Raw genomic sequence first — 23,278 nt, forward strand, 5'->3', positions numbered from 1 at the left:
ACTGTAACTCAGTAAAATCGTTGAAATTGTTGCATGTTGCGTTTATATTTTGGTTCAGTATATATCTATGTCAGACCTATGGCCCGTGTGTGTGTCTCTGAGTTGTTGATATTGATGCAGGGTGCTCTTTCAGGGTTCTCTCTGACCTGGTCTCATACATAAACATGGAAATACAAACGGTAATTAAATCAAAACACTTTGATTTAATATAAACTACACACATACACACATGCGCGTGCACACACACACCCAAAGCAAACACAAACACAGCAGGTAGCCTAGTGGTTAGAGCGTTGGACTAGTAACTGGAAGGTTGCAAGATCAAATCCCTGAGCTGACAAGGTAAAAATCTGTAGTTCTGCCCCTGAACAAATCAGTTAACCCACTGTTCCTAGGCTGTCATTGAAAATAAGAATTTGTTCCTAACTGACTTGCCTGGTTAAATAAAAACAGAGGATGGTCCAACCACTGATCAGTTGACCTGACAAAAAATGTATGGGGCAGAGAGATGAAAGGAGAAATGCAATATGGAGTGAGAGATGAGAGAACAGCTAGTGGCCAAAGAAAGAAAATTGGGAAAATAAAAAGTTGAGCTGTGGAAAAGGATTGAAAGGGGGAATGTACAAAGGAAACAAAGAGAGGTGAAAGAAGAATGTGGTATGTGAAGCTGAAAGGTATTTTCTTCTTGGAGAAAAGGGTAGGTTGACTTTTATTGTCATGAGTCTTGTCCTGGATAGGTCAGCTGCAAAGTCAAAATTGGCTTTTAGGTCTTAATTGAAGGTTAAAGTTAAGCATTAGGGTTAGCAGTGTGTTAAGGTAAGGGTTAGGTTTAAAATCAGATTTTATGACTTTGTGGCTGTGCCAACTAGTGACTACTGTGCAAAGATGCCTCCAGAACAAGATTCATGGCGAAAAATAGAGAAGTTAGTAACAACACAAAACACGTTTTTAGAGATGAACCAGGGAAAAGCTCCCAAATGAGAGAAACCTTGAATGTTTTTGTCACGCCCTGACCTTAGAGATCCGTTTTATTTCTCTATTTGGTTAGGTCAGGGTGTGATGTGGGGTGGGCATTCTATGTTGTTTATTTCTTTGTTTTTGGCCGAGTATGGTTCCCAATCAGAGGCAGCTGTCTATCGTTGTCTCTGATTGGGAATCATACTTAGGCAGCCCTTTTTCCACCTGTGATTGTGGGATCTTGTTTTTGTGTAGCTGCCTGTGAGCAGCCCCAGGACGTCACGTTTCGTTTTTCTCCTGTTTTGTTGTTTTGGTGAGTTTCATTAACTTGTTATGGATAGGGGGCAGTATTTTCACGGCCGGATAAAAAACGTACCCGATTTAATCTGGTTATTACTACTGCCCAGAAACTAGAATATGCATATAATTATTAGCTTTGGATAGAAAACACTCCAAAGTTTCTAAAACTGTTTGAATGGTGTCTGTGAGTATAACAGAACTCATTTGGCACAGTACCTCCGGTGCGCATTCACAGCCCGGTGCGCTCATTGCCTGCGCCCCGCATTTGCCGAGCTAAAGTGAGCATTCAGCCAGGACGGGTTGTGCCGGCTCAACGCTCCTGGTCTCCAGTACGCCTCCTCGGTCCAGGATATCCTGCGCCAGCTCTACGCACTGTGTCGCTAGTGCGCCTTCACAGCCCAGTTCGTCCTGTGCCAGCGCCCCGCACTTGCCAGGCTAAAGTGAGCATCCAGCCAGGACGGGTTGTGCCAGCCCTACGCTCCAGACCTCCAGTGCGCCTCCACGGCCCAGTATATCCTGTGCCAGCCCCACGCACCTGGTCTCCAATGCATCTCCCCAGTCCGGTGAGACCTGTTCCGGCTCCACGTACGAAGCCTCCAGTGATGATCCATGGTCCGAAGCATCCAGTGATGATCCATGGCACGAAGCCTCCAGTGATGATCCATGGCCCGGAGCCTGTAGTGATGATCCATGGCACGAAGCCTCCAGTGATGATCCATGGCCCGGAGCCTGTAGTGATGATCCATGGCACGAAGCCTCCAGTGATGATCCATGGCCCGGAGCCTCCAGTGATAATCCATGCCATGAAGCCTCCAGTGATTATCCATGGCCCAGAGCCTCCAGTGATGATCCATGGCACGAAGCCTCCAGTGATGATCCATGGCGCGGAGCCTGTAGTGATGATCCATGGCATGGAGCCTGCAGCAACGGTCCCCAGTCCGGAGCTTCCGGCGACAGTTCCCAGTCCAGAGCTTCCAGCGACAGTTCCCAGTCCAGAGCTTCCGGCGACGTTTCACAGTCCGGAACCTCCTGAGACGGCCCACAGTCCGGAACCTCCTGAGACGGCCCGCAGTCCGGAACCTCCTGAGATGGCCCGCAGTCTAGAGTCTCCAGCGACGGTCCCCAGTCCAGAGTCTCCAGCGACGGTCCCCAGTCCAGAGTCTCCAGCGACGGTCCCCAGTCCAGAGTCTCCAGCGACGGTCCCCAGTCCAGAGTCTCCAGCGACGGTCCCCAGTCCAGAGTCTCCAGCGACGGTCCCCAGTCCAGAGTCTCCAGCGACGGTCCCCAGTCCAGAGTCTCCAGCGACGGTCCGCAGTCCAGAGTCTCCAGCGACAGTCCGCAGTCCAGAGTCTCCAGCGACGGTCCGCAGTCCAGAGCCTCCAGCGACGGTCCCCAGTTTGGAGCTTCCGGCGATGATCCACGGTCCGGTTCCTCCGGCGACGATCCACGGTCCGGTTACACAAAAGCGGAGGGATCAGCGGGCGGAGCGGGGGCTACGCCCCAAACCAGAGCCACCACCAAGGGTAGGTGCCCACCCGGACCCTCCCCTATAGGTTCAGGTTTGCGGCCCTTTGGGGGGGGGGGGGGGGGGGGGGGGGGGTACTGTCACACCCTGACTTTAGAGAGCCGTTTTATTTCACTATTTGGTTAGGTCAGGGTGTGATGTGGGGTGGGCATTCTATGTTTATTTCTTTGTTGTTGGTTCCTAATGGTTTCTATGAGTATGGTTCCTAATCAGAGGCAGCTGTCTATCGTTGTCTCTGATTGGGAATCATACTTAGGCAGCCCTTTTTCCATCTGTGATTGTGGGATCATGTTTTTGTGTAGCTGCCTGTGAGCAGACCCAGAACATCACATTTCGTTTTTCTCCTGTTTTGTTGTTTTGGTGAGATTCATTTTCATTAAAAGATGTGGAATTCCATACACGCTGCGCCTTGGTTTATTTATGATCGGGAGTTTGAAGATAGCGAACGTGACAGTTTTAACTTCTATCTGTACACCAATTATGTTCCTTCCATATTAATTTGTGGTTTTGAGTGCATTTTCTTAAAGGGAAATTTCACTGCTGCTCTATTTCACTATATATGTCCATTAATATGTTCTTAACATATTCTTAACACATATAGTAAAATTCTTAACACATATAGTAACATTTTTGAATTTCATCATTACACACCAATACAAGTGTTTCTGCATCTCACCGGTAAAAACGGCCAGCTACATTTCCGTGTTGTAAGTAAACCACAGTGTCCAGAATTGATAGCGATTTGGAGGTGTATCCAGTTGATGTGAGAAATATCAACATTTCTGTGTTTGTAGCCAGCACTTTCAGCCAGAGGATTTCGAAACGGAACTGAAGTCTCAACTGATGGGGTTGCAATGTTGTTGAGCGTTGAAAAGTGATGATATTCCATCAATTTTCCCTTTCACTTCAAAGAGGAAGGCATCCGATCAGCCAACATCAGCACAGCAGAAAATAAGTTGAGCTGAGGTAACGTAGCTAACTTTACCTAGCTAACTAGCTAGATAGCTAGTGAACTACATGTTTATCTAAACCAAAATCTAGCTAGCTAGCGTTCATAATATGCTGGCTAGACATTTCAAAGCATAACAATGTAATTAGCCAGATGCTATCAAATCAAATCAAATTTAATCAATTTTTTAATTTTTATTTATTTATTTATATCTGGCGATGTGATTTGTAACTTTGCAAGCTAACGTTAACCTAACCAAGCTATGTTAGCTAACCATTAGCTAGCTAACTAAGTATCACAGAGGCTAACATGGCTATCTGTTCTATTTAGAGTCGGATCCCATCAACATCTGCAGCGGCATCAAAATCATGCTCAGCACCAGGGGCCGGATTTACAAAACATTACTTACGGGAAAAAAAGGTTTCTTAAGGAAAAAACTAGGAAGTTCACGAGATAGTTCATAAATGCAATTCCTCAAAATGTTCTTAGGAATTCGTAGTATCTTCTTATGTGGCATTGACATTAGTGATGTGCTTGAAACCAATAAAAAAGCCTGTGACAGGGATGATTGGATTTGGTTATTTCGTCATTTTTCACACATTATAGCCATCAGACTAGCTATATCAAAATCTAAAATGCATAACCAAGAAAAGAGATTGAAGTGATGGTGGAGGAAATAGCAGCCAGGAAAAGGTTACTGTTGGGGAGACTTGATAACTGCGGAGTCACTGCAGAGACCAAAAATAAAGGATGGGCAAGAGTGGCCGAGTCTGTCTCTGCCGTTGGGGGTATGGCAAGGGACAGTGACGCCGGAAAAAAAGAAGTGGTCCGACATCAAGTCGGCTGCTAAGAAGAAGGGAGCTGAGAGACTATTCATGTGGACCAGCTGGAGGAGAAGGTGTCATCCATCATAGAGATGGTGATAGAGGGACTGCGCAACCGGTAAGTTAGTTAGCTACGTTAGCTAGCTAACGTGTAAAGACATTATAGCCAAAATAGCTAACGACGTTAACGTTAGCTAAATTAGCCAAGTTCTTCTTTGCAAATTGACGAGATAGCGCTAGCTATTTAACACTTCTAGAATATTGTTAATCACTAGCTAGCTAGATAATGCGTGTTTAATTTGTATTCTTGCTGTATTTTAATATCCGGTAGCCAACTGTGTCAGTGGCGCAAGAAAATGTTCATGGTTTTAAAAGTATCCATTCATCTCAAGAGAAGGGTTTACCTGTCCTAAAGTTAAGTACATTTCCAAGAAGAAATCCTAAAGCATTATTTTCAAGAATCCCATTTCTTCTAACTTCTTTCTTCGGAAGAAACTTAGGAAAAACCTTAAGAACATTTCCAATAACTTTACTGAGGAATAGCAACTTTGCTGAACTTTCTTCTTAAGTCTATAGTTAAGGAAAAAATGGCAGTTAAGAATACATTTCTTCTTAAGAAGATTTTGTGAATCCGGCCCCAGGAACCTTCTAAAATTTACAAAATCTTTCCATGACTCCATGATGAGCAAATAAATAAACTGGAGCTAGGCACAAACATGGTCCATGTCTTGTTGTCATAGTTGGTGTGTTTACAAGTAGGCTACAACTTCTCTGTATTATGGAGGCATAGTTGATTGTTCATGCAAGGCTTGAAGTCTAAATTGGAAAAAATAGGTATTAGTAAAGAGGGGATGGTGTGGGTGACTGACTTGTGTCTGTTCGGGGTGGGTATTGTGTGAAGGTTACTATGCATGATCTATTGACATGAACAGGGTGGGTGGATATAGTATCTTGTTTGAGTGTGTATTGATGGGGACAAAGTAGTAAAATGTTGCCTAATCACTGACTACTGTGTGTCCTACACACTAATCCTGTTGCTGCTGCTAATGATGGCCTTGACATCAACTTTAGTAGTACAGAGCCTGAAGACCCATTGGATAAAAGCTTTCAGCCTGGAATAAGCTCAAGCTCAACATCATCTGACTTTGAAACAAGTCAGGACAGCCAAAGGTATTTATGAAAGCACAATACCCTCTTCAGAAAACAAAATCACCAATACATTAAGCTGTCTACAAGACAAGTGCATATAGTGTGTTTACGTGGTGCAGTGAGGTGTTCTGAGTAACTTTGACACAAGGGGAGATTGTCGTTATGAGACCTTTCACATCTCTTAACTTCGGGATCGGTGTCCCTTCCACAGGACGGTTGAGCTAATGCAGGCTAATGCGATTAGCATGGGGTTGTAAGTAACAAGAAAATTTCCCAGGACATAGACATATCTGATATTGGCAGAAAGCTTAAATTCTTGTTAATCTTACTGCACTGTCCAATTTACAGTAGCTATTACAGTGAAAGAATACCATGCCATTGTTTGAGGAGAGTGCACCGTTTTGAACATAAAAAGTTATTAATAAACAAATTAGTCATATTTGGGCAGTCTTGATACAACATTTTGAACAGAAATGCAATGGTTCATTGGATCATTCTAAAAAGTTGCACATACACTGCAAATGTATATTGCACCTGGGCTGGAATAATACATTATGGCCTTTCTCTTGCATTTCAAACATACAAAAAAACGTTTTTTTTCTTCTTTGTATTATCTTTTACCAGATCTATTGTGGGTTATTCTCCTACATTAATTTCACATTTCCACAAACTTCAAAGTGTTTCCTTTCAAATGGTACCAAGAATATGCATATCCTTGCTTCAGGGCCTGAGCTAAAGGCAGTTCGATTTGGGTATGTCATTTCAGGCGAAAATTGAAAAAAAAAAGGGGCGGATCCTTTTAAGAGTCATTAACTTTTTTGTATCCAAGCGGTATTGTCTGTGAGAGGAAGACGTAAACACTATTAGACAAGCATGGGCAATCGTTGTGTACTGTCTGTATTCCTACTGTAGCAGCATGGTGTAGAATATGAGAAATCTCACAGACACACGTCAGCCAGCTACAACACACAGGTATAGTTACTCTAAGACTAATAGTCATAAAGTCATAAAGCCTGTATGTTCCTATGTAAAATAACAACTCTTCTTGGAAAGCTCTTCTTGGAAAAAGGAATCGTCAGAAGCAGCCATTGTAGCTAATTATTTAGCAATCTCGGATAGGCAGTGCACGGTAACATACCTCCCATGAACCTGTACAGAGGGTGGGAACAAGGAAGTAGGGCTGTAATCTTTAAAAAGCCAGGTAAAATTTGTCAACCTAGATATCCAGCAATGTCCTGGCAGATAGGAACATAGTTAAGACAAGTCCAATGGCTCTATTTAACAAGGACAAACATATCTACTCGCAGCTAGCGCGATCGTGCAGTCGGCAAAACACAAAGTCCACAAAAATTGCTACAAAACATGAATGTACTCATTTTTAGATCAGACAGCAGGCTCAATCAACCAAGGACGTCATTGTTTGAACTCTCCCGGTGCAAAAACAAAAAAAATTCCGCTATAGTGCATAATTATGTCTGAAACACCCTCATCACTCATAATTATGTAGGGAGATTGAAAAAACACCCCAGCGGTGACATTTCCCTTTAAGATCTCTCCCTCCCTCTACACATATCTCTCTCTCACTCTTTCTTTCTAGGTGATTAGCTAGAATGGGGCTCCAGATGGTTAGTAATTATCAAATTCTCCAATCACTTCGGTGTGTATGTTAATAATTATCAAACGTGCAGATCAGTAATGACCATTAAGGCAAACAGCTGCCTCTAATCCGCAGGGAGAGAGGTGGGCAACCTGAGAGAGAGTTAGTGTGTGTGTGTTCACGACTTCATTACTACAACTCCATATAGGCACTCAATCACCAGAGTAGCGTGAATGTGCGTCTGGATCAGACTGTCCTTTAGTCTGAGTTTAGATTTCAGTGCCCAGACTGTATTTGTCTCCCTGTGTGTGTGTGTGTGTGTGTGTGTGTGTGTGTGTGTGTGTGTGTGTGTGTGTGTGTGTGTGTGTGTGTGTGTGTGTGTGTGTGTGTGTGTGTGTGTGTGTGTGTGTGTGTGTGTGTGTGTGTGTGTGTGTGTGTGTGTGTGTGTGTGTGTCTGCCTGCCTGCCTGCCTGCCTGCTTGCCTGTGTGGTCCTGTTGCATGGGCACAGTGTTGATATTACACTTGCATGTATCAACCAAAGGCGATGCAATTAACCGTAATGAATTCATTAGTCTGCCCAAATCAAATATTAACAATGACTGAACTGAATGTCAAACTCTGTAAAATGTAATTATCTGAGTCAGAGAATCACACATTCATACCTCTTTCTCTCTCTCTCTCTCTCTCTCTCTCTCTCTCTCTCTCTCTCTCTCTCTCTCTCTCTCAGACACACACACACACACACACACACACACCATTAGGTCCCACCGAAAGCATTTCAGACTGGCACCTCCTGGCACGTATTGTGCTGAATACCAAACTGCCGCTGCTAAACTTTCAGACACAGTCACAGTTCTGCTGCCCCTAACCCCTTATTTTGCTGCCCCTACCCATTTCTCTCTATCTTTGCAGTAGTATGATTGACAGCTGAAGAGGGAAGTGTTTAGAGCTCTGTTTATTCCGCACACTTGGATCAGAGGTGTGTGCATTTGTGCGCTCTTGTCTGTATGTGTTTCAAATCAAATCAAATTTCATTAGTTACATGTGCCGAAAACAACAGGTTTCATTACGGTTTTAATTGCATCGCCTTTGGTAGGCCTTACAGTGAAATGCTTACTTACGAGCAGTCGCACCACGCTTCGCTCCACAGGTAATATTCCACTTCGCTACATTACAACGGCTTGATTTGTTTGATCTGAGCAATTCTTCTTAGCTAGCTACATAGCCGTCTTTGTATCAAAGATAATTGTGTAGTTTAGAGTAACTGAGTAATTATCGAGGCTAGCTATCTTCGTCCTCCTAACGTAGTCAACACTGCTAGCTGCTAGCTAGCTAGTCATCACTGTTAGCTAGCCAACTTCTACCGACTAGCAGCACCGCAGAAACTATTACATAACAACGCAACGACTTGATTAGTGTGGTGTTAGTGTTAGTTAGCCAGCTACATAGTTGTCTGTGCTGTCTCTGTATCTAAGATAATTGTGTAGTTTGAGTTTGAGTATTATCGAGGTGTGCTAGCCAGCCGCGACGCGGCGCCAGACTTACTCAACACACCTAGTCATCATTAACCCACTGCCAGATAGCCATCCGTTACCGACTAGCAGCGCTGTAGTTACTAATACTTCACAACGGAACGATTTGACTAGTGCAGTGTTACCTAGCTAGCTACCTAGTTGTCTTTGTCATAGCTTGATAATTGTTAATTGATAATTGTTAGCTAGCCAGCCATCGAGGTTAGCTAGCCAGCTATTTCCGTCCCCCGCGACGCCATTTTTCCTAACCTAGCCAACTATTACCGACGAGCAGCATTGTTGAAACTAAATACACTACAAGGAACGTCTTGATTAGTGTTATGTTAGCTAGCTAGCTACAAAGTTGCTTTGTATCATGACAAGGTGTAGTACTGAAACTACCGAGGTTACCTAGCCAGCTACACGTTCAAAGTCAACAACGCAGCCACTGCTAGCTAGCCTACTCCACCAGCCAGCAGTACTGTATAATTTTTGTCAATAACATTTTTGCAACGTAAGCTTATTAACTTCCTGAACATTCGAGACGTGTAGTCCACTTGTCACTCCAATCTCATTTGCATTAGCGTAGCCTCTTCTGTAGCTTGTCTACTATGTGTCTGCCTATCCCTGTTCTCTCTCCTCTGCACAGGCCATACAAACGCTCCACACCGCGTGGCCGCTGCCGCTCTAACCTGGTGGTCCCAGCGCGCACGACCCACGTGGAGTTCCAGGTCTCCGGCAGCCTCTGGAACTGCCGGTCTGCGGCCAACAAGGCTGAGTTCATCTCAGCCTATGCTACCCTCCAGTCCCTAGACTTCCTGGCGCTGACGGAAACATGGATCACCACAGATAACACTGCTACTCCTACTGCTCTCTCCTCGTCTGACTACGTGTTCTCGCATACCCCTAGAGCATCGAGCCAGCGGGGTGGTGGCACTGGAATCCTCATCTCTCCCAAGTGGACATTCTCTCTTTCTCCCCTGACCCATCTGTCTATCTCCTCATTTGAATTCCATGCTGTCACAGTTACCAGCCCTTTCAAGCTTAACATCCTTATCATTTATCGCCCTCCAGGTTCCCTTGGAGAGTTCATCAATGAGCTTGACGCCTTGATAAGTTCCTTTCCTGAGGATGGCTCACCTCTCACAGTTCTGGGTGACTTTAACCTCCCCACGTCTACCTTCGACTCATTCCTCTCTGCCTCCTTCTTTCCACTCCTCTCCTCTTTCGACCTCACCCTCTCACCTTCCCCCCCTACTCACAAGGCAGGCAATACGCTTGACCTCATCTTTACTAGATGCTGTTCTTCCACTAATCTCATTGCAACTCCCCTCCAAGTCTCCGACCACTACCTTGTATCCTTTTCCCTCTCGCTCTCATCCAACACTTCTCACTCTCCCCCTACCCGGATGGTATTGCGCCGTCCCAACCTTCGCTCTCTCTCTCCCGCTACTCTCTCCTCTTCCATCCTATCATCTCTTCCCTCTGCTCAAACCTTCTCCAACCTATCTCCTGATTCTGCCTCCTCAACCCTCCTCTCCTCCCTCTCTGCATCCTTTGATTTCCTCTGTCCCCTATCCTCCAGGCCGGCTCGGTCCTCCCCTCCTGCTCCGTGGCTCGACGACTCACTGCGAGCTCACAGAACAGGGCTCCGGGCAGCCGAGCGGAAATGGAGGAAAACTCGCCTCCCTGCGGACCTGGCATCCTTTCACTCCCTCCTCTCTACATTCTCCTCTTCTGTCTCTGCTGCTAAAGCCACTTTCTACCACTCTAAACTCCAAGCATCTGCCTCTAACCCTATGAAGCTCTTTGCTACCTTCTCCTCCCTCCTGAATCCTCCTCCCCCTCCCCCCCCCCCCCTCCTCCCTCTCTGCGGATGACTTCGTCAACCATTTTGAAAAGAAGGTTGACGACATCCGATCCTCGTTTGCTAAGTCAAACGACACTGCTGGTCCTGCTCACACTGCCCTACCCTGTGCTTTGACCTCTTTCTCCCCTCTCTCTCCAGATGAAATCTCGCGTCTTGTGACGGCCGGCCGCCCAACAACCTGCCCACTTGACCCTATCCCCTCCTCTCTTCTCCAGACCATTTCCGGAGACCTTCTCCCCTACCTCACCTCGCTCATCAACGCATCCTTGACCGCTGGCTACGTCCCTTCCGTCTTCAAGAGAGCGAGAGTTGCACCCCTTCTGAAAAAACCTACACTCGATCCCTCCGATGTCAACAACTACAGGCCAGTATCCCTTCTTTCCTTTCTCTCCAAAACTCTTGAACGCGCCGTGCTTGGCCAGCTCTCTTGCTATCTCTCTCAGAATGACCTTCTTGATCCTAATCAGTCAGGTTTCAAGACTGGGCATTCAACTGAGACTGCTCTTCTCTGTGTCACGGAGGCTCTCCGCACTGCTAAAGCTAACTCTCTCTCCTCTGCTCTCATCCTTCTAGACCTATCTTCTGCCTTTGATACCGTGAACCATCAGATCCTCCTCTCCACCCTCTCCGAGCTGGGCATCTCCGGCACCGCGCACGCTTGGATTGCGTCCTACCTGACAGGTCGCTCCTACCAGGTGGCGTGGCGAGAATCTGTCTCCGCACCACGTGCTCTCACCACTGGTGTCCCCCAGGGCTCTGTTCTTGGCCCACTCCTATTCTCGCTATACACCAAGTCACTTGGCTCTGTCATATCCTCACATGGTCTCTCATATCATTGCTATGCAGATGACACACAATTAATCTTCTCCTTTCCCCCTTCTGACAACCAGGTGGCGAATCGCATCTCTGCATGTCTGGCAGACATATCAGTGTGGATGACGGATCACCACCTCAAGCTGAACCTCGGCAAGACGGAGCTGCTCTTCCTCCCGGGGAAGGACTGCCCGTTCCATGATCTCGCCATCACGGTTGACAACTCCCTTGTGTCCTCCTCCCAGAGTGCTAAGAGCCTTGGCGTGACCCTGGACAACACCCTGTCGTTCTCCACCAACATCAAGGCGGTGACCCGATCCTGTAGGTTCATGCTCTACAACATTCGCAGAGTACGACCCTGCCTCACACAGGAAGCGGCGCAGGTCCTAATCCAGGCACTTGTCATCTCCCGTCTGGATTACTGCAACTCGCTGTTGGCTGGGCTCCCTGCCTGTGCCATTAAACCCCTACAACTCATCCAGAACGCCGCAGCCCGTCTGGTGTTCAACCTTCCCAAGTTCTCTCACGTCACCCCGCTCCTCCGCTCTCTCCACTGGCTTCCAGTCGAAGCTCGCATCCGCTACAAGACCATGGTGCTTGCCTACGGAGCTGTGAGGGGAACGGCACCTCCGTACCTTCAGGCTCTGATCAGGCCCTACACCCAAACAAGGGCACTCCGTTCATCCACCTCTGGCCTGCTCGCCTCCCTACCTCTGAGGAAGCACAGTTCCCGCTCAGCCCAGTCAAAACTGTTCGCTGCTCTGGCACCCCAATGGTGGAACAAGCTCCCTCACGACGCCAGGACAGCGGAGTCAATCACCACCTTCCGGAGACACCTGAAACCCCACCTCTTCAAGGAATACCTGGGATAGGATAAAGTAATCCTTCTAACCCCCCCCTTAAAAGATTTAGATGCACTATTGTAAAGTGGTTGTTCCACTGGATATTATAGGTGAATGCACCAATTTGTAAGTCGCTCTGGATAAGAGCGTCTGCTAAATGACTAAAATGTAAAAATGTAACCAACAATGCAGTTAAACAAATATACATATAAATACGAATAAGAATAAGAAATAAAAGTAACAAGTAATTAAAGAGCAGCAGTAAAATAACAATAGCGAGACTATATACAGGGGGGTACCGGTACAGAGTCAATGTGTGGGGGCACCGGTTAGTTGAGGTAATATGTACATGTAGGTAGAGTTATTAAAGTGACTATGCATAGATAATAAACAGAGAGGAGCAGCGGTGTAAAAGAGGGGGGGGGGGGGGGGGGGGGGCAATGCAAATAGTCTGGGTACCTATTTAATTAGATGTTCAGGAGTCTTATGGCTTGTGTGTAGAAGCTGTTTAGAAGCCTCTTGGACCTAGACTTGATGCTCCGGGACCGCTTGCCATGCGGTAGCAGAGATAACAGTCTATGACTAGGGTGGCTGGAGTCTTTAACAATTGTTATGGCCTTCCTCTGACAGCACCTAGTATAGAGGTCCTGGATGGCAGGAAGCTTTGCCCCAGTGATGTACTGGGCCATACGCACTACCCTCTGTAGTGCCTTGCGGTCGGAGGCCAAGCAGTTTCCATATCAGGCAGTGATGCAACCAGTCAGGATGCTCTCGATGGTGCAGCTGTAAAACCTTTTGAGGATCTGTGGACCCATGCCAAATCTTTTCACTCTCTTGAGGGGGAATAGGTTTTGTCATCCCCTCTTCATGACTGTCTTGGTGTGCTTGGACCATGTTAGTTTGTTTGTGATGTGGACACCAAGGAACTTGAAGCTCTCAACCTGCTCCACTACAGCCCCATTGATGAGAATGGGGGTGTGTTCGGTCCAATTTTTCATGTACTCCACAATCATCTCCTTTGTCTTGATCACGTTGAGGTAGAGGTTGTTGTCCTGGCACCACACGGCCAGGACTCTGACCTCCTCCCTATAGGCTGTCTCGTCATTGTCAGTGATCAGGCCTACACTTGTTGGCCTACCACTGTTGTGTAATGAGGGTGTTGGAGTCGTGCCTGGCCGTGCAGTCATGAGTGAACAGGAGTACAGGAGGGGACTGAGCACACACCCCTGAGGGGCTCCGGTGGTGAGGATCAGCTTGGCGGATGTGTTACCTACCTTTACCACCTGGGGGCGGCCAGTCAGGAAGTCCAGGATCCAGTTGCAGAGTCCTTAGCTTATTGATGAGCTTTGAGGGCACTATGGTGTTGAACACTGAGCTGTAGTCAATGAATAGCATTCTCACATAGGTGTTATTTTTGTCCAGCTGGGAAAGGGCAGTGTGGAGTGCAATAGAGAATGCGTCATCTGTGGATCTGTTTGGGCGGTATGCAAATTGGAGTGGGTCTAGGGATTCTGGGATAATAGTGTTGATGTGAGCCATGACCAGCCTTTCAAAGCATTTCATGGCTACAGACGTGAGTGCTATGAGTTGGTAGTAATTTAGGCATGCTACCTTAGTGTTCTAGGGCACAGGGACTATGATGGTTTGCTTAAAACGTTGACATTACAGACTCGGACAGGGAGAGGTTGAAAATGTCAGTGAAGACACTTGCCAGTTGGTCAGTGCATGCTCGCAGTACACGTCCTGATAATCCATCTTGCCCTGCGACCTTGTGAATGTTGACCTGATCACTCAGTCTTCCGGAACAGCTGGTGCTCTCATGCATGTTTCAGGGGTATTTGCCTCGAAGCGAGCATAGAAGTAGTTTAGCTTGTCTGGTACGCTCGTGTCACTGGGCAGCTCTCGGCTGTGCTTTCCTTTGTAGCCTGTAATGGTTTGCAAGCGCTGCGACATCCAACGAGCGTCAGAGCCGGTGTAGTATGATTCAATCTTAGTCCTGAATTGATCCTTTGCCTGTTTCATGGTTTGTCGGAGGGCATAGTGGGATTTCTTATAAGCTTCCGGGTTAGAGTCCCACTCCTTGAAATCGGCAGCTCTAGCCTTTAGCTCAGTGCGGATGTTGCCTGTAATCCATGGCTTCTGGTTGGGGTATGTACGTACGGCCACTGTGGGGACAACGTCATCACTGCACTTATTGATGAAGCCAATGACTGATGTGGTGTGCTCCTCAATGCCATCGGAGGAATCCCAGAACATATTCCAGTCTGTGCTAGCAAAACAGTCCTGTAGCTTAGCATCTGCTTCATCGGACCACTTTTTTATTGATCGAGTCACTGGTGCTTCCTGCTTAAATTTTTGCTTGTAAGCAGGAATCAGGAGGATAGAATTATGGTCAGAATTGCCAAATGGAGGGCAAGGGTGGGCTTTGTATGCATCTCTGTGTGTGGAATAAACGTGGTCCAGAGTTTTTTCCCTCTGGCTGCACATTTAACATGCTGATAGAAATTTGGAAAGACCGATTTAAGTTTCCCTGCATTAAAGTCCCCGGCCACTAGGAGTGCTGCCTCTGGGTGAGCATTTTCCTGTTTGCTTATGGCGGAATACAGCTCATTGAGTGCGGTCTTAGTGCCAGCATCAGTCTGTGGTGGTATGTAGACAGCTACGAAAAATACAGATGAAAACTCTCTAGGTAGATAGTGTGTTCTACAGCTTATCATGAGAAACTCTACCTCAGGTGAGCAAAACCTCAAGACTTCCTTAGATATCGTGCACCAGCTGTTATTACAAAAATACATAGTCCACCGCCCATTGTCTTACCAGACGCCGCTGTTCTATCCTGCTGATAAAGCGTATAACCAGCCAGCTGTATGTTGATAATGTCGTTGTTCAGCCACGACTCCGTGAAGCATAAGGTAATACAGTTTTGAATGTCCCGTTGGTAGTTTAATCTTCCGTGTAGGTCATTGATTTAATTTTCCAAAGATTGCATGTTTGTTAGCAGAATGGAAGGCAGTGAGGGTTTATTCGATCACCTACGAATTGTCAGAAGGAAGCCCGCCCTCCGGCCCCTTTTTCTCTGCCTTCTCTTCACGCAAATGATGGGGATCTGGGCCTGTTCCCGGGAAAGCAGTATGTCACTGACGTCGGGCTCGTCAGACTCGTTAAAGGAAAAAAAAAGATTCCACCAGTCCGTGGTGAGTAATCGCAGTTCTGATGTCCAGAAGTTATTTTCGATCATAAGAGATGGTAGCAGAAGCATTAAGTTAAGAAATAAGTTATAAACAACGCAAAGACACGAACAAAAAAACACAGATGGATAGGAACACGTAAAATGTCAACCTTCTTCTCAGGCGCCATCTAAAAACTGTTTGTGTATGTGTGTGTGTGTCTGTGTTTGTGTGTGATTTCTAGTTACAGTATCTATTCCACTGGTCTGCTTTGATGTACAGGTATATTTCACTGCTATGTTAGACATCAGATGAAACACCAGTAATGATATAGCACAGTATAACACACACACACATATTTTCTGCATACCAGTAATAGGCTGAAACAGCAGAACTGTGACTGTCTGAAAGTTTAGCAGCGGCAGTTTGGTATTCAGCACAATACGTGCCAGGACGTGCCAGTCTGAAATGCTTTCGGTGGGACCTAATGGTGTGTGTGTGTGTGTGTGTGTGTGTGTGTGTGTGTGTGTGTGTGTGTGTGTGTGTGTGTGTGTGTGTGTGTGAGACCCTGCTCCACCACATCAGTGCTAGACTGGTTCAGTGCTGACCACCACAAAGTGTTCTACTGATCACCACTAATGTCCTCCTACAGCACTGTTCGAACCCCTGGTGACTAACTGGCTATAAGCAACTCAATATTGGACACTTGCCATATAAGTGACGGCAGCCGATATGGCGGTGTGCTGCTATAGTAATTCAATAGTGCACCGGTTCCAATTGGCTCATTCATCCTCCTTCCTCTCCCCTGTAACTATTCCCCAGGTTGTAGATATATTACTGAAATCTCACCTGGTAAAATAAATAGTCTAAATGCTGAAATGCAGTCGAAATAACCACCACATCAGACCACTTTAAGGCAATGAACGAAATGGGTACTGCATTGTGCTGACAAACCTCTCTCTCTCTCTCTCTCTCTCTCTCTCTCTCTCTCTCTCTCTCTCTCTCTCTCTGAGAGAGAGAACGCAGAGCTGCAGGGGTAAGGAGTCCCTTGCCTTGAGAGGTATAGAGAATTCCTCTCTCCCCTCTAATTCCCCCTCTTCTTTCTCCAACTCTCTTTACTTCCTTTCTCCTCATTCCCCCTCTTCCCCCGCTGCTCTTAAACCCTCAGGCCTCAGATAACTATAGGAAAGTAAGCTTTATAGTGGTAATGAAGGTTGGAACAATGACACACCAGTGATGATGCTACAGGAGCTCTGAAGTAATGATGATAATAATGTATATATGGAAATACAACTTAGATACGGCCTCAGGACTCCACTTCACAAGTTGGTTCAACTGTTAAAGACTTTGTTAAAGACTTGTTCAAGAACGACAAGACTCCACGCACTGCATAGTTTGTTAACTAAACTTTACATCACACACACATACACACACATTATTAAAATAATTCAAATAACCAACTCATCATCAAGCTTGGATTATTTGAATCAGCTGTATAGTGCTAGGACAGGACCCAAAACATGCAGGACCGAGTTTGGGAGACCCTGCTGTAGAAGACAGTGGTTCTGTTCTCTCATGACACCCTCTTATCAGACCGAACATGTCAAACTGGTAATAGGAACAGTAAACACACACTCACACGGCAGCTGCTCCTCTCTTCCATCAGCTCTGCCAGTTTGTCTCATCTCACATTAAGAACTCACAAATAATGTGTGAATTACTTGAGACCCTTGGAGCATGCCCAAATACATGCCCCCCCCCCCCCCCCAGTCTAATCCAGAGACCAAGGCTACATTGGCATTAAGGAAAGGTTAGGAGGATACTCTGAAAGGTTAGGGATTGAACGTTATTGAAATTGAGGATACCTGGAGGTAATCGGACCTCTTTGAAATGAAAATGGATGGCTCTCTCTCTTAGGAAATATTTTACCTGGCCCTGCCAGAGCTTTTGAATAAAATACATGAAAGTTTATCATTCTACAGTAGCCTACACCTGTCAATCAACTGATCAATTGTTTAAAGCTGTAAATGACTATTGTAGCTGGATACGGCTGATTTTTTTATGGAATATCTGTCACGTCCTGACCATAGTAAGCTTTTATTTTCTATGGTAGAGTAGGTCAGGGTGTGACAGGGGGTTTTTGTAGTTGTTATTTTCTATGTGGGGTTCTAGTTTAGTTTTTCTATGTTTCGGTGATTGGTGTGATTCCCAATTAGAGGCAGCTGGTAATCGTTGTCTCTAATTGGGGATCATACTTAAGTAGCTTGTTTTTCACTGGGGGGTTATTGGATATTGTTTATGTATAGTTGTATTGTAGTCATGGTTCGTCTATTCTTCATTTGTTTTGCATTTGCATTACGTTTCACTTTGTAATAAATTATGTGGAACGCTACCTACGCTGCGCCTTGGTCCGATCATTCTAACGAACGTGACAATATCTACATAGGCTTACAGAGCCTTCCCTGTGGCTCAGTTGGTAGAGCATGGTGTTTGCAACGCCAGGGTTGTGGGTTCGATTCCCACGGGGGGCCAGTACGAAAAAAAAAAACCATGTAAAAAATGCAGAGGCCCATTATCAGCAACCATCACTCCTGTGTTCTAATGGCACGTTGTGTTAGCTAATCCAAGTTTATCATTTTAAAAGGCTAATTGATTATTAGAAAACTATTTTTCAATTATGTTAGCACAGCTGAAAACTGTTGTTCTGATTAACCTATTAGGGCTAGGGGGCAGTATTTGCACGGCTGGATAAAAAAATGTACCCGATTTAATCTGGTTACTAATCCTACCCAGTAACTAGAATATGCATATACTTATTATATATGGATAGAAAACACCCTAAAGTTTCCAAAACTGTTTGAATGGTGTCTGTGAGTATAACAGAACTCATTTGGTAGGCAAAACCCTGAGACATTTTCTGACAGGAAGTGGATACCTGATGTGTTGTATTACCTTTAAACCTATGCCATTGAAAAACACAGGGGCTGAGGAATATTTTGGCACTTCCTATTGCTTCCACTAGATGTCACCAGCCTTTACAAAGTGTTTTGAGTCTTCTGGAGGGAGATCTGACCGAACAAGAGCCATGGAACGATGATGGCCCATTAGACACCTGGCGCGCGAGTTCATGTTGGGTACCCTCGTTCCAATACGTTATAAAAGAGAATGCATTTGTCCACCTTGAATATTATTCATGTTCTGGTTAAAAAAGGCCCTAATGATTTATGCTATACAACGTTTGACATGTTTGAACGAACGTAAATATATTTTTTCCCCTCGTTCATGAAGTGAAGTCCGGCGGGCTTAGATCATGTGCTAACAAGACGGAGATTTTTGGACATAAATGATGAGCTTTTTTGAACAAAACTACATTCGTTATGGACCTGTGATACCTGGAAGTGACATCTGATGAAGAGAATCAAAGGTAATGGATTATTTACATAGTATTTTCGATTTTAGATCTCCCCAACATGACGGCTAGTCTGTATCGCAACGCGTATTTTTCTGGGCGCAGTGCTCAGATTATTGCAAAGTGTGATTTCCCAGTAAGGTTATTTTTAAATCTGGCAAGTTGATTGCGTTCAAGAGATGTAAATCTATAATTCTTTAAATGACAATATAATATTTTACCAATGTTTTCTAATTTAAATTATTTAATTTGTGGTGCTGACTTGACTGCCGGTTATTGGAGGGAAACGATTTCCTCAACATCAATGCCATAGTAAAACGCTGTTTTTGGATATAAATATGAACTTGATAGAACTAAAAATGCATGCATTGTCTAACATAATGTCCTAGGAGTGTCATCTGATGGAGATTGTAAAAGGTTAGTGCATCATTTTAGCTGGTTTTATGGTTTTGGTGACCCTGTCTTTGAATTGAGAAAACATTACACACAACTCTTGTAAATGTACTGTCCTAACATACTCTAAATTTATGCTTTCGCCGTAAAACCTTTTTGACATCGTAAAACGTGGTTAGATTAAGGAGATGTTTATCTTTCAAAGGGTGTAAAATAGTTGTATGTTTGAAAAATTTGAATTTTTACATTTATTTGGATTCAAATTTGCCGCTCTTGAAATGCACCTGCTGTTGATGGAGTGCACCACGGGTGGGACGCTTGCGTCACACCTAGCCCATAGAGGTTAAAGAAGCAATACAACTGGTCTTCTTTAGACTAGTTGAGTATCTGGAGCATCAGCATTTGTGGGTTCGATTACTGTCTCAAAATGGCCAGAAACAAAGAATTGTCTTCTGAAACTCGTCAGTCTATTCTTGTTCTGAGAAATAAAGGCTATTCCATGCGAGAAATTGCCAAGAAACTGAAGATCTTGTACAACGCTGTGCACTACTCCCTTCACAGAACAGCGCAAACTGGCTCTAACCAGAATAGAAAGAGGAGTGGGATGCCCCAGTGCACAACTGAGCAAGAGGACAAGTACATTATAGTGTCTAGTTTGAGAAACAGATGCCTCACAAGTCCTCAATGGGCAGCTTCATTAAACACCCGCAAAACACCCGTTCAACGTCAACGGTGAAGAGGCGACTCCGGGATGCTGGCCTTCTAGGCAGAGTTGCAAAGAAAATCCAGATCTCAGACTGGCCAATAAAAATAAAAGATTAAGATGGGCAAAAGAACACAGACACTGGACAGAGGAACTCTGCCAAGAAGGCCAGCATCCCGGAGTCGCCTCTTCACTGTTGACAAGAATGGAGATATTTACAGGGAATACCATACAGCCCAGTCCGGATTATCCAACCATTTGGATCAGTTATGGGTCTATTCTCACAGAGTACAAGATCCAGAAAGGTACATTAGCAGGTTACTCATATGGTGTATTTTGATCACACCATCGCACACTCTCTCTCTCATTCCCCAGCCAGGGGCGCATTCATTACAGAAACGGTTTGCCGTTTATAACCAAACAGAAGCAAACAGAGCAAAGCAAGAGTTTCTATTGAACAAATTCTGGTAGGTCCCTTCTCGTTTCGTTAACTTCCATTTAAGAAATATTTTGAATAATGAATGCAGAATAATGAATGCACCCCAGTTCTTTTGGCTTCTGTATTTTACATTCAGCAAGCTGTAGTAGTAAATAAAATGCTTGAAATAAGTGTACAGCAACTTATTGTAGGCCTAGTCTAGCTTTTCCTGGGACTCCCAAGAGCTAAAGAGGAATTTTTCTGAATAATAATGCAAGCCTATAGGCTTACCCAAGGAATTTACACAGTGAAATAGTTTTTTACTAATAAGATTTATATGAATTAACAGGCACCCTAGGATAAACATATCGCTGAAAAAGAAAAGGAGAACAACTCGTAAGCATCCAGATAATCCAGCCATCCACATGGATGGATATCCTCTCCATTCTGTAGCATCTCCTCCAACACCAGATTTGATCTATTGACTTTTTTTACGCACTGAGGAACCATCTATCAACTCCAAAATTCCATTTAACTTTTGCAGGCTCTCTTCCACGGACAGAGACTGCAAGAAACCTATACATTAGTGTGAAGATCCTTTGCTTAATTGTGTTCCTTGCTTAATTGTGCGGCACCATGCTTGTTTTTTGGTGCTTTGAAAACAACTGGGAACTCATGAAAAAAAAGGTAAAATCATGACGTCAGTAATCTTTAGGTCGGAAAGTCTAAGCTTTAGAAAGATGCCATCATTTCCGACTTTGAATTCAGAGTTTGATGACTGTTCTTAATCTGAAGTCGGAAGAGATCGCATTGAAGTTGGAAGTCTGAGATTTCAGAGTTTCCAGTTGTTTTGAACACATAATTTCTGTTGTGCGCTAGTTCCCTACGTCGTCACTACACACACTATTTTATTCACCAGATACTCCACACGCCCAAGTTCTGGATACGCCAAACAGAAAGAGGGACTGATCAAACAGCCAATGGAAAGGCAAACGCTAAATGCCCAGACAGGTGGGCTAAGCATGGAGAATGAGAGATAGAGAGCAGGGTTGTACACTAAAGTTACACATAGTCTTATATACATTCCAAAACTCTGACAAATGCTTACATTTAATCATTTACAAATTACATGACCCTCCCCTGGATAAAAAAAATAAATACTAAACACTCCAGCTGACTGAAACTGAAAAAGCATGGCCCTCCCCCATTTTCCTCCAGGTAACAATTGCCTAAATTTCGATTGATCCCTTAGAAGGATAATCTGCCAGCACCACCATGTGTAGAGAAATACGGTTCCACCTGAGCACCAAAGACTCTTAGCAGGCTTGGCATTTTACACATAAACACACACACAGGTACATTACCGGTGATTGGCTGGAGGCCGTGCGACAGAGCGGTCCCCTGAAGACACCCTTTACACGCCGGAAGTGGCCGTTGCTCAGGTGTGTGGAGCTGATGACCAGGTAATAGCACGTGCTGCACGACATCCGACCTCGTGGGGCCGTAATCCCCCATGCGCAGGGGTCTTGAGTGTGTGCGGACGTCGGTCCGGTTTACCGGACTCTTCACCAGGTGAAGCAAAGAGTCAACTGTCCCTCCTCTCAGTCCGAGTCCGACCTAGGTCGAGGGGAGGATATTCAGGTACTCCTCAAGGAAAATGGAACTTCAATAAAAAGTGTTTCTTCTTTATTATTAAATTAATTATTCAGGCTGCTTACAGAAGGAAACATGAGTAATGCATTGAGGGTCGGTTAAATAGTCAAGGCGGTAGGATATGTAGCCTGTTGATGCCCGTGGTTGCCATGCCAATGTTCTAGTAAAATGAGAAATCTAGCTCCTGGTACAGAATAGTTAATATTTCTATCACTCTTTCCTTCTTCCCTTTCCCCTCTCTCAACTATCCCTCTCTCCTTTCTCTCTCCTTTCAGTTCTGGGGAGAGGCGAGGGTGTTTAGTGTGGCGGTATCTGATGGCACAAAGCTTGGCTCGAGCAGAGTTAGATGCTGTTGACAGGTGCCTTGCGCCCTTGGAGTCTCTCTCTTGAAGAAAAAAATGTTATTTTCCTGATAGATTGATAGATTCCAGACGGTTTAGTTCGTGGATGTATAACTGTAAATCCAGTCACCGAGTTGATAGTTCTCTTTAGTGCATGCAGACACAGACAGACACAGGCGCAGCAGAAGCTGTGTCCGTTCTCTGAAGAAAGAGCCCGTGAGTTTTTGGTGTTTTGCTTTTGCAGCACCTAGTGTTCAACAAAGCTACAGAGTCCGTTCCCCAGATAATCTGGCTCGTCTCTTTCGTTGGTGGAGCTGTCACTGTGACGCGCGCTCCAGTCACCCGGGTTCCGGCGCAGAGAAAGAGAGGAGGAGGGGGTATCGCTCGTGCCTCCGTTCAGTCTGAATAATCAGAGATGAAGAGGTGTCTTTTCACTCTCTCTCTTTCCTCCGCACACTGTGAGAGGGAACGAGGTCGATGAGGAGAGAGAGTCCCGTCTGTGTAATCAGCGCTGCACTACAGCTAAAGACCGGTTCTGTTGTGTGTGATAATCAGTCAGATGTGTGTGTGTGTGTGTGTGTGTGTGTGTGTGTGTGTGTGTGTGTGTGTGTGTGTGTGTGTGTGTGTGTGTGTGTGTGTGTGTGTGTGTGTGTGTGTGTGTGTGTGTGGCACACTGATGTCTGTTGGGGGACGCTGAACTGACGAGTCTTGTCTTCCAGGAACTTTCTATCTGCCCTCCCTCTTTCCTTCTCTTTTCCCTCCCTCATCATTTCATAGCAACCATCAAATTAAAAGCGCCAATTCAATAAAGACCCCAGTGGCTCTTTTCACAGAGCTGATAGGCTACTAGTCAAGC

General features: G+C 45.2%; 1 protein-coding gene across 1 annotated transcript in view; it reads right to left on the reverse strand.

Annotated features, from left to right (window-relative positions):
• LOC123743136 (uncharacterized) overlaps positions 1 to 22,947 on the reverse strand; it is a 60,962-nt gene extending 38,015 nt beyond the window's left edge. Inside the window, exon 1 of the mRNA XM_045718529.2 lies at positions 21,793 to 22,947. Coding sequence (XP_045574485.2) covers positions 21,793 to 21,915 — 123 coding nt within the window. The 5' untranslated portion in view covers positions 21,916 to 22,947. The remainder of the gene's footprint in view (positions 1 to 21,792) is intronic.
• Positions 22,948 to 23,278: the final 331 nt, after the last annotated feature.

This window comes from Salmo salar, chromosome 05 (genome assembly GCF_965601325.2).
Source record: "Salmo salar chromosome 05, fSalSal1, whole genome shotgun sequence".
Classification (NCBI taxonomy): Eukaryota; Metazoa; Chordata; class Actinopteri; order Salmoniformes; family Salmonidae; genus Salmo; species Salmo salar.